We start from the raw sequence: 17,209 nt of genomic DNA, 5'->3' as shown, positions 1-17,209 counted from the left end.
ATTCTTTCGTTGATTGACCATCCCATCACGATGAAAGCTGTTTCCAGCTCCTCTTCTTCTGTTTTGTTTTTGGTAGGCTTTTAAGGCAGTTCATTTGCCTGTAGTGCCCAGCTCGCGTGTGTTGCCACAGCTCTGGTAGATGGTATAACCACCATGAATTATCGAACTATCGATCATTTCCATCACTCCTGCAGCGCTACGATGTTGGAATTTCGTGCGCTCAATATAAAGAATACGGTTACTCGCAAGAAAGTTGAGTTACTTGCATGTCCATGTCCCGAGTTTCCAATATTTAGTCCGTGTTCTTTGCGTGGGTCTGGTCCAATTGTCCTGTCTCGAATTTCTTTGTGAAATTTCCGTTTCATTTTCATGGATGGCTTGCAGGGCCTGCACCAACCCTCTGTCTCGCCGGAGGACCGACGCGCACAACTCTTTTTAGAGTCCCCGCTGGCACAAAGCCAGTGTTCAGTCGCCCCTGACATGGGGAACAGACGCTGTTTTGAGCCGCACTTCCATTGAGATCATCGGCGAATAAAAGCTTGGATGTGGAAAGTAGCTCACATAGGTCGTTCATATAAATAATAAACAGGAGCGGTCCGAGAACACTTCCTTGTGGCACACCAGATGGAATGGTAAATATTCTAGAGTGCACGGAATTAACAGGAGCGAAAGCTATACGATACGATATGTACGAGTATATCCATTTGGTAATCCATGAGGGAAAACCAATGTGATTCATTTTATGAACTAGCTGACTCGGCAAACATTGTTCTGCCATATAAATTATTTCTAGTGAATATTTTGGTAGTGAAATGGAAAATAACTAATTTTATTTTTAAAGGGTCTAATATGATTTTTAAACATCACAATTCTCTTCTTCATCAATTTTGGTACTTGATTGTTGAAAAATTTAGTTTGGAAATAGTGTGTCCCATTGATGCTTGCTTCTTAGCATTTTGCTAAGGAATATGCGCTCAAAATAATGAGATTATTATGCTGTGATGTGGCTGTTTTCATGCAAACACAGTGTAGACGTATACATTACAACCTTCTTGATGTTGTGATTCGACCAATTTATACGATTTTATCGAAATAAACATGTATTTTTCTATTACCATAATTGGTATGGTTGTACGTTGTTATGTTGTTATGATATTATGGTTATAACTAACGTTTTCACGCTGTACAATTGCATGTCATAGGGCGCTTTTGAACACTCAGTAGTGTAGTGCAATAGCACTATGCGTGTCCGACCGAAGCAAATTTGTTTGATCCACTCTGTTGAAAATTAAATCTCAGGTAAATGGGTTAATATCCTTTGTTCAGTTCATGAAGAGAAGCGAAAACTGCATCACAACTCTCACGCCTTTGTGATTCTCCTGTCATCCAGCAGAGAGACCAAACAACGAGGAGCAGGCAGTTATTTTACAACCAGGAAGTACCTAGCAACAGACTAATCTAGAGATGAAACGGATATTCGCTCGCTTTATGAAAAGATCGATCTTGTCGAATCGATTTTCCAAACGGCGTAGGGATCGATCCACTGATTAAATCGGTACCAAAGATTCGATCTTTACCGAATCGATTTTTGAAAAATGTAAAGCTTTTTTTCGATTTATCTGCTTGTTCTATATGAATGGCGCAAATTCAAACAGGGAATACAAATTTCATATGTTCATTGAAACATCAAAAGCATTTTGTTTTGTTCCTCGGCATGAAGGCCACAACTACAGGGCATTCATCAGATGCCGTCAGGCAGTCGTTTTATTAAATAAATTAATTGAAGAACCATTATTAGAAATTCAACAACCGCCCAGAACTCAGTTGACCATAATCCCATAAAATTCAATCATGCCATACATCTGTCATTTAGTCAAAGGCGATTTCTGCTTTTGGCGCCAGTTCTAAAAAAGAACGATTCGCCTGTAATTGATGTCAAAATCAGGTTCAATGATCCTATGCGCAACTGAGTACAGTACATCCCCTCAGTAGCTGCCGCTAGTTCTGTCTCTGTCAGCGATCCAAATGTTGACATTATGTTTAAAAAAAAGTTAGATGGCCTTTGGTGAGATAAAAATTCTGAAAAAACAAATCTACAAATTTTTTTCTAAGATCGAAAAGATCGAAAGTATAAAAAACGAATTTCTCGATTTTCTTGAGTACAAAAGATCGATCCAAAAAAATTGGAAATCGGAATGGAAAAGATCGATCTTTTAAGAAGATCCGAGATCGCCCAATCCTAATACAAATATTTGGTTGATATTCTTTGCATATTGAAATTATGTGGCACAAAATCTGTCTGGAAGGTCATGGATATCGTGAGAGAAAGTCAATCAAAGCAAAAGCAAAAATTAGGCAAAACTTGCCGAATACTGAATAATAAATAATGAGTCTTGTACAGAATCTATTTTAATTTTCCAAATTGCCTTCTGATTTGGGAATTATCGCATTATTGAAAAAGTATTCATTAGAACAACGGAAATTTTTCATTCTATCAAAACTTTTTCCTGTAGTAAAATTACCTACAGGAGCGTTCTTGGAATGAAATGAAACTGGATTTATTATTGACTTGGTTGGCCACTACACATACACACAAAAAATAGAAACATTCAAGTATATCTCAGTATATCTTGTGAATCTCAGTATATCTTGTGAAAAACCAACGCATGAAGCTTTTTCACAAAGTTACAGCGTTTCTAAAATCACTTAAAAACTTCGACTTTGCGCTTCGTTCCCATAATTTTTGTCGAGTATAGAATCAACGACATAGTATTACATACTAGGAATAATATTTAGAGGCATAGTTTTATTTAAAAATTATTATTGAAGTATTATTTGAATCCTATTAACACCTTTTCTATGTGACACTAACTATTGCCATAATAGGTACATTTATAACGAAACTCCAGGAACACTATTACCATAATGGGTACATGGAAGTGGCATTTTCAAAAATGTTTTTTATACAATTTAGTCAAATAATCATCGAAATATCAGTGAGAATCTTCAAAAATAGAGTCCAAACTGCAAGTAAAAGTATACTTGTGTATACTTTTGAACTAAAACACAGTATTTATTCGCCAATTTCTGCAAGTTGGTGACATATGTCCTCCATAAATGGTGCACTTACCCTAAACTAACCAGACGTTACGCGGGACAGTCCCGCATATCAACAAAATGTCCCGCCTAGGATTACGTCCCGCATTTGGCAAAAGGAACGAAAATGTCCCGCGATATCAATATATTTCAGTATTACAATTTGATCATGTTGATTTTCTTAAATGGATGAACCTCAAAATAAAATTTTTATTTGTCAGACTGTTCAAGAGCTTCCAATGCATTCAACGATTAACCCTTTGCGGTCAGAATTAATTTCTCTTGAAAGAGATCCTCTTATCTTTCCACGTTAATAATATTTTGTTTATACCGAGTACCGTTACCCATTATTCATAGAAACTCCGTATACATTTATGAAAAAGTTCATTTGACATTAAAATTCGTTTAGAAAAAAATAAACGTTGAATGAAGTATTTAGTATGATTCCTTGCTGTGGTGGCTGAAAGTAGACAAACGACCGCAAAGGGTTAATACGTTGAGCTGGTTTCATCACACCGACAGTGGACTTTTTGTTTAGAGAGTGTCAACAGGAAACGACAGCAACAAAATCGGAAAATTGATTTTTATAAAGATTTATTTTTAAGTTTTTTATAAAGATTTATAATGATTTTTACAAAAGTCCCCTATTGATCCGCAGGGACCAACGTGAGTCAAACGAAAAGTTCATCTTTGGTCCAGCTCGGTCAGGGCTTAACGTGTTAAATAAGCCAGAAGAACTAGTGTATGTTGGACAGGAAGAAGCAGGGTTGTTTGATGAAGTATCGCAAATGAAACAAATGTTGGCCGGAACCTCAATCATGGCTGATGAAAAGATGTATGTCGACATGTTCTTTTACCTTTCCGTGGCTTTGGTAGTCAGCTATCTCTCCATTTTGACCATTCGCTTAAAAGTTTTCTATAGGCCGCAGCTGGGGTACGTTGGGAAGGTTGGCGGTCTACGCGACAATGTTTATCTCCAGCCGATCCATTATCCATTCTCCAGTGATCTTTTGACATAATGGGTTGATCCCCGTTTCGGCATAAAGACCACATCACCTTCGCAAGTTTCGGCAAGCACTTCGTACTCGTTCCCCGTTCATCATATGACTCGAAAGAAGAGCGGCTTGGATATTCTCTTCTCGTCTATCAGAGAAGGGCCTTCTTCGAGAACTTGATGTGGATGATATATTCGACGTCATCGCTTACCTGGGGAACGTAAAGTACCCGGTCCCCGGCCATTTGTTGAATTCTAGCATCAAGCACGTCTCGTTTTCCATTATGAGTACGAAAAGAAGTTTTTCACTTCTTTCGCCGGAAAGAAGTTTCTCATCAGCACTTGAAGCTACTCCTTCTGGGTGATTGCCTGCTGCTCAGATACTGCCGGTCTCGTCTGACTCTTCCGCATAAAAATGTCCATTTTGGCCAGATTCTCCTTCACCGTTTGGCCGGTTGTTATAAATGCTGTAAATACCAGATTGGCTGTGTCTGGCGGACACAAAGTGCCTCAGGATGTCCAACTCCTTTGCTGTAGGGTGAAGCTGATAGTATGAAAAAATCATGAAGTTGCTTGACAGTGCTGCTGCTGCTTATCAAGCCTTGAATGGTTATTGTTGTAGGCTTAATAAACGTAATATTTAAGGAAAATTTGTTCCATTATATTATTTTTTGTAGTTTTTTCTCATCGCCATCCGAAAATAGTCCATTTTTTTGGTCACTTTAACTTATCCTATAAGTTTGATCGAATGTGTTCGATAAAATAGAACGAATGAAACGATTTGAACAAAAGTGTGTTAGACATTTATCTTGTCAGGAACGACAGTGTATCGATATTCGATAAACAAACGTGAAACGCTCGTGACTCATGTGTTCATATTTGTGTTTGACATACCGAGGAATGGAGCGCCAAAATGATGACCACCGACCAGAAATTAAAATCAGGGAGATTGGTAAATACTAGGTCCAGAAGTCTATCATTGGTGTTGACATAACTATTGATCTGCCTCAAGCCATTCGCAAGCCATGTGGCTTGTGTAAATTTAGTTCGGTTTCATCTAGATCGTTTGAAGGAATGTATCCATTGATGTCCTCATCATGATGCCATCGGCCGAGCAATTTTTGTACGCAAACCTCTAACGTTCTGGTAATACGGCTCACGTGCCGTAACGACGGGCAATGACCGACTATTTGACGGTATGTAGGGTGAGATGGTTACAGTCGCTGCATTTTCACTAATTTGGACCATTTCGGTACCACCAAATTCTGAGTGAAGTGTGTAGTGGCTCAAAGCGACATTGTTCCTAACATGTGGATACTCGCTTGTTATGTCATTTTGGAAGTCCCCTTCACCATTATCAACCTTAGGACCGGGATGACAGATGATCGCTGACAGGTGCAGCTCAACTAAGGTGAGAGTTTTAAGGGGCTTCCATGAGGCCTGCCAGTATCCTGCATCCCGGTGGAGGAACGACTAATTCAGGTGTCGATTGATTGTATGTCGGTGTGCAGGACGAGATGCGACTGGAAACGATAGACTTTACTGCACAAGAAGCGTTCCAATAATATGGATACTTGCCTGTGATGACAGTTCGGAAGTCCCCTTTACCACTTAAACTCAAATGAGGAGTACCGGTAAGTTTCTTCGTTTTTTTTTTCAAAAAGTAATGCAGTTGTTCGCACGTGAGAAAACGGCGTTCGACGTCTCTTGGCTTCCATTCATACGGCACCCAATGTCCTATCTTTCGGATCATTCCCATTGCTTTTAAACAATCGGATATGGTTTGCTGAGCTACTCCAAGTGTAACTGCAAAATCTTGTTGCGTTTGTGATGGATCTTGATCGAGTGAAACCTCTAATTCTTCATCTTCAAATTTTTTTTTGCTGTCCGGAACGTTCTTTGTCTTCCAAGTCAAAATTATCTCTTTCGACGTGCAAACCACGTCTGACAAGTTCGCTCAGTTGGAGCATGGTCACCAAAATGCGATGACCTTCCGTAGCTTTTTTCTCCATATTGAAGTAATGAAGTAACACTCCCCGCAAAAACACTCTCGTTGGTTCGAAATTCAACATATTCGAAGTGGCAAAAAACTATGTTGTTTACGCTTCAACTTTTTGACATATACTGAAAAAGACGCACAATGACAGTAGCTTTCCAACGAATGTCTGGAAATTTGATTAACTGGAATAATAATTACGTTACGCCATTTGTTGTAAAACCGAAGAAATTTACCGGTACACCTAATACTAATTTCGCATTTACTTATTTTCGATTTTTTTTATCTAACGACTAGCACAAATTGAATATTTTTTGTTGTTATCTAAGATATCTTGATAAGTGTTAAGATTTTAGATGCACAAAAATCAAAACATACAGTTCAAGCAGAAAAATTCAAATTTATTTGACGTGTTCTAATTTACTCATATGTATGATACACTATTGTGTATGGTTTGCTGTGTAATATATGTATTTATTTATTTTTTCGTTGTTTTGCATGCAAAACTGAAAAAAAACAATATATAAATCCAATTTTAAATCATGGCCCATTTTCAATTACAGATGACGAGGGAGGAAACGTGAAGCCCATACTTCTGAACGGTAAATCCAAATCATCGCAGGATGAGTTGCAGGTGCGGCTTGGGTTTTTCCTCGAGAACAATCCTCGTCGCAACGTTCGAGTACCGATACAGTCCTGCAGTTCGCTAACGTCAACCAACACCAGTCCCGTATCCACCCTAACCGGATCCTCGGAAGCCGATGTGTCCCGGGCGCTACAACTGCAGGAACCGAACAACTACAACACAGGCTGTGATTCGATTGGATCGATGATGTCAGTTTCCGTATCGGAACAAAGCAATGCTTCATCGAGTCCATTGAGCCGGCGGCATTCAGTCACTAGTAAGCTGCAAAATGATAGATGTAGATTAAATACTCATCAACGTATCATTCTTGCAGCGTCACAAAACCCTAGCACAAACGGAGACGATCTTGGCCTCTTCAAAGCGAGAAAAACCACTGTAAGAAGATCGGCTCGATCAGGTCAAATAAAGGGACCTATCGACCCTAAAATTCGTTTCGCGCAGTATCGTCAACATCAGCAGCTAACGTTGAAGCCCCTGTTCTTCGAGGTGCCTACCCAGGAACCCGATCCATTGTTTGTGGGACGTCACTGGTTGGTTCGAGAACTGGCCAACGCTGTGCAATCCACTGACTCACCGGGTGTACTTCTGAGTGGCAATCTTGGTACAGGTAAAACTGCACTGCTTCTGCAGCTTGTGGAGTACTCGTGTTTCGGACGGCGTAAGGAAATGCCGATCCAGGAGAATGATGGCATCTATTGTCAAATCAATGTTGCGCATGATCGGTTGCGGAATCTTGCCTCGCATGTAGTTGCCTATCATTTTTGCCAAGCGGACAATAATTCCACCTGTCTGATACCGGATTTCATTCATTCTCTGGCAGCCCAACTCTGTCAAGCACCCCAGCTGGCTGCATATCACGAGTTTTTGTTGGGAGAACAAGCACTTCAAAATGTTCTCAGCGTGAAGGAATGTATTGCTGATCCGGAACGAGCGATGATAATGGGTATATTGGAACCTTTGGCAGCATTGCGGAGAGTTGGTAAAATATCGCCGAAAAATTGTGTCATACTGATAGATGCTTTATGCGAGGCTGAGTACCACCGACCAGATCATGGTGATACCATAGCGTCCTTTCTGCAGAAAATGACCGAACATTTTCCTCCGTGGTTGAAGGTGATCGCCACCATTCGGACACAAATGCTACAATTCACCAAAGGACTGGCTTATACAAAAATGAGTCTAGATAATTGGAACAGCAACGAGGTTCTGCAGAAGGATATCCTCGAGTACATCACATTCCGCATAAACCAGACCTCTAGCATACAGCACAACATCGCCGGCGGCAGGGAAATAGTCAATACAAGTTTGCATTTCAAATTTGCTCAGCATTTGTTAACCCTGACGACGGGTTCCTTCCTGTTTGCTAAGTTAACTCTGGATTTGATCGAACGTGGCAATTTGGTTATTAAATCAAGCAGCTTCAAGGTGCTTCCGGTTTCATTAGCGCAAATTTTTCTACTTAACTTTAATCTACGGTTTCCCACGACAACCGCGTACGACAAGATCTCCAATATACTGAGCGTTTGTTTAGCGGCTCTCTATCCACTGACATTAACGGAAATATTCTACTCAATCAATGCGCTGATAGTGGAGGGTGAGGGAGGAGAATATATCGATTGGGAAGAATTTATCTGTCGATTCAAAACGCTTACCGGATTTCTCATCAGGCGCATTGACAACACGTACATGTTCTTTCATCCCTCGTTCAGGGAATGGTTAATAAGACGAGACGATGGAGAGAGTATCAAATTTCTTTGCGATCTCAGAAACGGTCACGCGGGGATAGCGCTGCGATTGTCGCGTTTGCAAGCTCCTCTAGATCCGGAACAAGCTTTGGAACTTGGCCATCATATATTGAAGGCTCATTTGTATCGCGCGGCGCCACAGCACCAATCGCCAAGAGACTTACAGGCAGTCTGGGTTTCTTCTGTGACATCCTGTATATCTTCTGCGCTGTGTACCCTGAGAAACGTCTACAATCCCAATATCAAAGTTTCTAGGCTTCTGTTGTTAGCGGGGGCTTCTCCCGATCACATTACAAGCTTCCTTGGCAACGCAACTGTCCTCTGCATAGCTGCCCATGAAGGAATAGTACCGATGGTTAGCCTCCTGTTGGAGTTTGGTGCCGACGTGGAGAAAGTCAACAGCCAGGGCTGTACTCCACTCATCCTAGCAGCGGCCAAAGGTCATTGCGATGTAGTTCGACAGCTGGTCGCCGCTGGCAGTGCTCTTGGACAAACCGACACCTCCCAAAGATGTGCTCTTGTACATGCTGCAATTGTCGGAAAACTCAAAGTCGTTAAGTACCTGGTGGCGTGTGACTGGAACACTAGATCTAACAGCAATGATGTTACGCTAGAACAAGCAGCTCAACAGGCACTCATAGCAGCGGCCAGTCAAGGAAACACGGAAATAGTGGAAGATTTCCTTGACATGGGAGAGGTTCAGGTGAATCGACTGGATATCATTACTGGCGAAACTGCGCTAACGACTGCTTGTGTCAATGGACACACGGAAACGGTGTCTATTTTGATCAGTCGTGGAGCAGCCACGGAAGTGAAGAACAGGAAGGAACAGTCACCCCTGCTCATCGCGGTCAAAGAGGGACATTGGGCTATAGTCGAGAGATTGTTGCAGAACCAGACGGATGTCGAACAACGAGATAGCAACGAAAAGACAGCTTTGATGGTAGCTGCTGAGGAGGGTCATGTTGGAATCATTGAACTGTTATTAAATCGAGGTATGTTCAATATTGTATTCGGTTTAAAAATAAATAATAATAACTCTCTATGTTTTACCTTACAGGAGCATCACTAAGCACCCAAGACAAAGATGGCCTTACGGCGCTCAGCTGGGCTTGCCTCCGGGGTAAACAACAAGCTGCCAAATGTTTGCTGGAAAGAAATGCAGACAAGCAGCACGCCGACAGTACGGGCCGAACTCCGCTGGATCTTGCCGCCTATCAAGGCTCTACTGCTTTAGTTCAGATGCTCCTCGATCACGGGGCGCAAATAGAGCACGTGGATATCAATGGAATGCGGCCACTCGATCGCGCTATCGCCTGTCGCAATGTGCAAGTGGTTCAGGTTTTCCTGAAACGTGGAGCAAAGCTGGGACCTGCAACCTGGGCTATGGCTAACGGAAAATCCGAGATAATGTAAGTATTTTACTATACAATATTATGAAGATTGTTTTATTGGACAGAGAACTCGGATATAGCGGAGAAGTAGATGATCTGAGATTCTATGGTTTTTTGACGCATGGACATTCAGAAAATGACAGAGAAATTACATTTTTTTGGCAAACTTATCACAATTCATGACTAGGCGAACTTAGCCAGAATTTTCACTTGCCTCCGTGCTCTTAATGCCGCAAGGGGGACTAGGCTCTGTGGAGTGCACGTATCTGCATGCTCGTGCTTTTAGTCCTAACCAAGGAATTGTCGGACAATCGCGCAGCTTCCAAGGATGACCGACTTTTGGATTCCAATTCCTTGTCGATGTTCAACACCTTTAACGCTTCCAGAAGAGTCTTCGGGACAATTCCAGTTCCAGAGAGAACGACTGGAACAATTCTTGGGACCTCCCTTAGGAGGATCTGTGGGGGTCCTTGAGTTCCACGGCAAACGGTCGGTACTTGCGAATTTTGCGACCGTGGGTCTTCTCCAGATTTTGGTTCAGTGAAATAACGAATTCGATGATGGTGACTTTTCGGTCGTACACCATAATATCTGGAGGGTTGTGATGGATAGAGAGGTCGGTCAGAACAGAGAAACCCCAGTTCAAATTGAAACAGTCATTTTCCAGAACAGGTGCAGGCAGGTATCAGTAGTTTGGTACGCTGTCTTCCGATAGAACACATTGGAGCGCCAGTTATCGATGAATAATGCGGACCACGTTGTTGTGGCGCGCGGTGTAAGCTGCGTTGGCCAAAACGGAATAGCCTCCCATAATGTGCTCTATGTTTTCACCTGGTTCACATGGGACATCCGGCAAATGTCATCAACGCCTTGATGTCAGTCGTACCGCCTGCAGTTTCTTGTCGACATTATCCTGTCCTTGATGCCTATCATGTCGGCCTCTACTTCTGAAGAGAGATCACCATGCGTTAATCACAAATTAGATGCGGCCTTATCGACGTGTGGCCGCTCCAGTCATGCACTGCCTTCTGCTTCCAAGCTGCGATCTTCTCCTTCGGTGTCTACAGATTGCAGTGAAATTGGCATTTCGCTTGCGCCAAGTGAACAGAGCGCTGTATCCTCTGTCAACGGCGTATCTTCTCCTTCGGTGTCTACAGATTGCAGTGAAATTGGCATTTCGCTTGCGCCAAGTGGACAGAGCGCTGTATCCTCTGTCAGCGGCGCAGACAGCCAATATAACGCGTTTTGATTGGCGAGTTATACAAAGTGATTCCAAGTTCCATAGTGTCACTTTCTCCAGTGCCAATTCAGGATGGTGTATTTCGGCTTCTTTGAATGCTTTCCTCATCCTCCTCTTAGGATCTTCTGTGTCAGTTTTGCTCCACTTGACTATTTTAAAACTGAAGGTCAGCTGGGAACCGCGAATGTGTTGATCGTGCGTAACTTGTATTGAGGCATTGAGGAAAGTCCTTAGGTCACTCGAGTTCACTCGACTCAAGAACTTGTCTCGCAGCTCCATCTTCATGTCAGACTGGCGAATCTCGGTGAGCTGTCGGAATCCAATATATTTATAGGATTCGCCACGAACCATGTCTTTTATCAACTGCCATCATAGACCTCGTAACCTTCGGATTCGGTAAGCTGTCCTTTCAGCAGATGGACACAGCGGCACTTGTCGAGGCCGTACTCCATGCAAATGTCCCTGCTTATGTCTTCAACAGCGTAAACCATGAGATTGTCCATGTTAAAGGTGTGGGTCACTTCCTCGTGGGCCCCGTCGCCATGACCGTTTCTTTTAAGCGTCCTACTGAGGGGGTTCGGTGCCAGACAAATCCAAAGCGGACTGAAAGAGTCGCATTGGAATATCCCCTCTTCATCTGCAGCGTTCTTGACTGCAACACTTTTCTCCCATCACTAAGGTGGAGACGTGCTCCACTGCCTCATCGCATGCTGCTGGAACCTTACGACGGTGGGATCAATTTCATAGATCTCCAATACCCGTACGAGAAAGGAGTCATAAGCCTTCCGATAGTCGATATAGGCCATACTGTGGTTCCGCTGATTATATACCGCTTGTCCGACTATGGCTGCGTCGATGATGGCCTGATCTTTGCAGCTATGCGTATTTTTCTTACATCCTTTCTGCTCTTCTGCAATGATGTGGTGTTGTTCGCAGTGGAATCGGTTATGATGCTGCTCAGTATTTTGTACAGGTTCTACTTTGATCGGGCTTCTCGTCGCTAATATGGTCGTAGAACGCTTTCTCGTTATCTTTTAATATCCGGGTTCCCAGCTCGTTCGTGAGCTTCACTGCACTTGACAGCCCGCGGGATTGCTGCAACTTCGAGTTCCTGGGCGCGACAAAGGGTCTGTGTCGCGAAACTGTGAGATCGCCTCGTCATAATAGAAGACCATCGAGTAGTAGTTGTTGATCTGGCTGTGGGTCTTCCGGCTCAGGGGGTTGTAGTACTGTGGCCTCCACTTGTGCTACAGATCCGTGTGCCCCACTCGCGAATGAATTCGTCTTCGTCTCGACACATTGCTTGCTCTGTTTGTTCTGGAGCTTAGTTCTCTCTTCACCTTCTACTTGATCTCATTGATTTGCGTTTGGGAGACCATATTGTTGCTTTCAATCGCTTTTGGTTAAGCCTCCCGACGAACTCTGGATACGCTTCTTCGAACATTCGAGAGTACTCCCGAGATTCGCACGTAGCACATTACACGATGTGGCCACGTTGTATTCACGACATTTATGTAGAATCTGAAAAGAAGATTGAAAAGATTTGGTCTGTGGTACCGCGGGCTCCCATGAAGCCCGCCTGGTGCTGTCCCGCAAGCCCCCTCGTTAAAGGTGATAGACGTTGGGATAGAATCTGGGAGAGTATTTTGTATACGGCGTTGATGAGCGTAATACCACGGTAGTTGCAGCATTCCAGCTTGTTGCCTCTCTTGTAGATAGAGCAAACGACTATTTCCATCCACTCTTCCGGTAATTTTTCCTCCTCCCAGATCTTAGAAATAACCCAGTGCAGTTTAAGCAAGCGTTTTTATAGAGCTCTCCCGGTAGGTCGTCTTTACCGGTGGCTTTGTTGTTTTTAAGCCTTCCAATCTCACACTGTATCTCATGGAGATATGGGGCTAGTACTCCGTCATCTGCTGCTGGCTCACCCAGATCAGTTTCATCTCCGCTTTCGCTTGCTGCATCACCATTCAGGTGCTTGTCGAAGTACTGCTTCCACCTGTCGACCACTTCGCTTTCGTTCGTGATCAGGTTTCCTCCACATCCTTGCATATGTCGGCTTGCGGCACAGTCTCTGCGGGATTGAGTTACCTTCTCGTAGATCTTCCGCGTTTCATAGACACGGAACAGCTCGTCCAGATGCTCATGATCACGATCCTCCTGTTGGTGCTTCTTTCGTCTCAGAACCGTGGTCATGTCGTTTCGTGCCCGCCTGTGTTTGGGCAAGTTCTCCCTGGTCCGTAGTGTTTGGTAGCTCGCCCAAATAGATAAAAGCCTCGTAAATTACTCTCTATCACGTTTCGTGGATTTTATTCTTTCAGGCTTATCCTTCTGAATAAACTTCTGGAGGATGGAAACACGCTATATCGCAAGAATCGTTTACAGGAGGCTTCCCACCGCTATCAATATGCCCTGAAAAAGATCCCTACGAATTCCACAGGCACCAATGGAAACCTTGCGGAAGCACACGCCTCGACCACACTATGTTCTGCTGATACTAATAATAATTCCAGCAGTAACGCTACGTTCCAACAGCTAAAATTCAATTTCTTGCTTAATTTATCTCGCTGCAAGAGAAAAATGAACGTAAGTATTTGCGTTGAAAGCCTCCATGAGCCCACTCATCTTATCAAACTCCCACAGGATGTAGCAGAAGCAATCGATTTAGCCGCGCAAGCAATTGAAATCAAGCCGAATGCCTACGATGGATACTATGCTCGATCGAAGGCACTGATGGAATATGGAAACTTTGGAGAGGCGTTGAAAGACGCAGGGACTGCCTTACTGAAGTCACACTCAACATCACCGGAAATACGAGAAACTCTCACCCGCCTACACAGTGATCTGCAGAAACGACAAATGCATGCTTTGACTGTGGCAAACAACAATACGGCACTCCAATTCGGGGGCAGCGAACGGTCCACCGGTGGTGTGGATCCCAATGCGAGATCTAGTTCCGTGCATGGCAACCGCTCGATCGCTGAATCCATGGATGTAATAACGGATTTGTAAAAGCATAACGCTGAATCGATTTTAAGTTCTAAACACTAAGCGACAAAAACATAAAACCGAAAAAAGACTAATGTAAACTCTTCATTCACAATGCAAAACAGCCTTAATATTCTAGTTTATAACGATAAGGTTTTCTGGACAATCGCTACCGTTTGTTCGAATGCGCTAAAAGCGCTTTTTAAGAGAACGAAAAAAGTAATATTTTATAAAATATATTTTGTTTTAGAACATGGAAGGCAACAGCACATATTTCGTTGAGTCGCGATTTTAATCTAAAGCTAAACTAAATTATTCACGAGTGAGGTATTCGTAGTTACTCTAGGATCATAGCAAAATTTTTGTCAAAAGCCATACCATGTGATGTAAATAACTTGAAGGAATGTTAAATATCTGCATTCATTGTATACAATTGACATTATTTATCTCTAGACAATAATAACATATATAATTTGGTTTCGAGCGAATATAGCATACGATTAAATTATTTGTCATTTATATAATTGCCAATATTTTATTGCCTTGTATCCTGTAAAAGATAAAAATTGAAATACAGTTAACTATCGGGATACTCTTTGTTTTTATTCATTCAACATTCATAAAGTGACCAGATGGTCAGAGGTCTAACGCGGGACACAAAAAACAAAACGTTATGTATATACATTATGTGAACATAAATCATAGTTTAGCGAGTCTAAACTGATCAGTATTTTTTCTTTCTGAGTATCGGCACTCAGTTGTGATTTTTCGGTGGTTTAGATTTTGTTTACGCCCGAAAATCACTCGCTCAATCAGAGCATTTACGCCTGGCAAGCCCAATTCAAATTCTAAAATTTTCTTCAAATTACCGAATGGAATGCTCGAAAATTCCAATTCATTTTTCATCGATTTTAGTGTTAACGTAGGCATTCAAAAAATTGACTAATTTCGGATGGCGATGAAGGATAATTTATAGGAACAAATTTTCTTGAAATATCACGTTTATTAAGTCTACAACAAAAATGATTCAAGGCTGTTGATTCGCAGCAGCAGCACTGTCAAGCAACTTGATGATTCTTCCATACTGCAAGCTCCACCCCACAGCGAAGGAGTTGGACATCCTGAGGCACTTTGTGTCCGCCAGATATAGCCGATCTGGTATTTACAATATCATCTCTTTGCCGCTCCTTAAGCCGGGAGATCGAAGCAACCGGCCAAAATGGACATTTTTATGCGGAAGCGTCAGACGAGACTGGCCGTATCTGAGCAGCAGCAGGAGGAGTAGCTTGAGGTGCCGGTGAAAAACTTCTTTCCGGAAAGAAGTGAAAAACTTCTTTTCGTACTCATAATGAAAGACGAGACGTACTTGATGCTAGAATTCAACGAATGGCAGGGGACCGGTTACTTAACGTTCCCCAGGTAAGCGATGACGTCGAATATATCATTCACATTAAGTTCTCGAAGAAGGTCCTTCTCTGACAGGCGTGAAGGGAATGTCCAAGCCGCTCTTCTTTCGAGTCATATGGTGAACGGGGAGATGTATAGTACGAAGGGCTTGCCGGAGTTGGGAAGGTGATGTGGTCTTTATGCCGAACCTGGGATCAGCCCATTATGCCAAAAGATCACTGGCGGATGAATCGGCTGGAGATGAACATTATCGCGAAGACTACCAACCTTCTCAACATTCCCCAGCTGCGCCTGATAGAACACTTTTGGGCGAATGGCCAAAATAGACTACCACCAAAGTCACGAAAAGGTAAAATAACACGCCAATATACATCTTTTCATCAGCCATGGTTCAGGTTCCGGCCAACTTCCGTAAGACCGCCCAGCGCATCATTTATGATACTTCATCAAACAACTCTGCCTCTTCCTGTCGAGTATACACTAGTTCTTCCGGCTTATTTAAAACGTTAAGCCCTGACCGAGCTAGGGGACCAAAAATGAACTTTTCGTCTGACTCACGTTGGTTCCATTCGGATCAATAGGAGACTTTTATAAAAATAATTTCCAATTTTGTTGCTGTCGCTTCCAGTTGACACTCTCTAAACAAAAACCCCAATGTCGGCGCGATGAAACCAGCTCAACGTATTAATCTTTGGATGCATTAGAAGCGCTCTTGAACAGTCTGCCAAATAAAAGTTTTTTTGAGGTTCATCCATTTAAGAAAATTAACATGATCAAATTGTGATATTGAAATATATTGATATCGCGGGACATTTTCGTTTCTTTTGCCAAAAGCGGGACCTTCCGCGGGACGGAATCTTACGCGGGACATTTTGTTGGAATGCGGGACTGTCCCGCGTTACGCGAATCGAAATCGAATCATTCGTCATATGTTATGAATGAAACAATGTAAAATGATTATTTTCTAACCTTTTCAACGTAGAAAGAATACTTGAATCCGGGAAATTTGCATAAAATTTTCTGATTTTTCAGAACAAATCAAACCGATTCCATACCAGAAAAACAAAACATCATCATTTTACTCGCTGCGCTATCTGGATGCAATTCTAACGTAAATTCGTCAATTGGCGATCTAACGTACAAATCTACACCTGGCGGCGCTGCGATGAAAGTGATGATGGTTTTAAATTTTGCAATGTGATTTTATGGAAGGTTTGTAGTTCTTTCTATAAATTACAATATTATAATCATAAACGATTGTTTGATTGCGATGAGTTTGGAAGAAATTCAATTCTGCGCAATTTCATATATAACATGTTATTTTCTTACCTCTTTCATTTGTGAAAACTGTTTAAATATTGACAACGGTTGAATAAAAAAAAATTGTAAGAGGTTGTATCTAGGACACGACCGCATATTTTCGACGTTGAACTACGCAATTATATTATGCAATCCACTTGTTTACCACTTCGAATATTATTTTAGAATGCTTTGAAATTTTTGTAATAGAATATGTTCTTCGTTACAAATAAATTTGATGAACGTTCTTTTACGATTGATATGTGGCTTACCAATATACGCGAACGGAAGAATTGTCAAACGATCATTCTATTTTACATTTCCCTCTGAAATTATTGCGCATCTCATGTTTACGTAGTTCTCGAACCGCTAAAGTTCATTCACCTCTAGTATATTAAATGACG

At 42.2% G+C, this 17,209-nt stretch overlaps 1 protein-coding gene across 9 annotated transcripts in view; it reads left to right on the top strand.

The window, feature by feature from the left end:
• Nucleotides 1-14,689, top strand: part of LOC129775413 (protein TANC2) — a 249,928-nt gene extending 235,239 nt beyond the window's left edge. For all 9 annotated transcript variants that reach the window (XM_055780147.1, XM_055780144.1, XM_055780145.1 and 6 more), the window contains 5 exons: nucleotides 6,650-6,988; nucleotides 7,046-9,472; nucleotides 9,538-9,889; nucleotides 13,433-13,697; nucleotides 13,755-14,689. In XM_055780147.1, the coding sequence (XP_055636122.1) occupies nucleotides 6,650-6,988; nucleotides 7,046-9,472; nucleotides 9,538-9,889; nucleotides 13,433-13,697; nucleotides 13,755-14,123 (3,752 nt within the window). In that variant the 3' untranslated portion in view covers nucleotides 14,124-14,689. The remainder of the gene's footprint in view (nucleotides 1-6,649; nucleotides 6,989-7,045; nucleotides 9,473-9,537; nucleotides 9,890-13,432; nucleotides 13,698-13,754) is intronic.
• The last annotated feature ends 2,520 nt before the right edge of the window (nucleotides 14,690-17,209 follow it).

The sequence above is a fragment of the Toxorhynchites rutilus genome, chromosome 3, assembly GCF_029784135.1.
Source record: "Toxorhynchites rutilus septentrionalis strain SRP chromosome 3, ASM2978413v1, whole genome shotgun sequence".
NCBI classification, from domain to species: domain Eukaryota; kingdom Metazoa; phylum Arthropoda; class Insecta; order Diptera; family Culicidae; genus Toxorhynchites; species Toxorhynchites rutilus.
The sequence above is the reverse complement of the archived record's forward strand: the minus strand, read 5'-3'. Positions and strand labels throughout refer to the sequence as shown.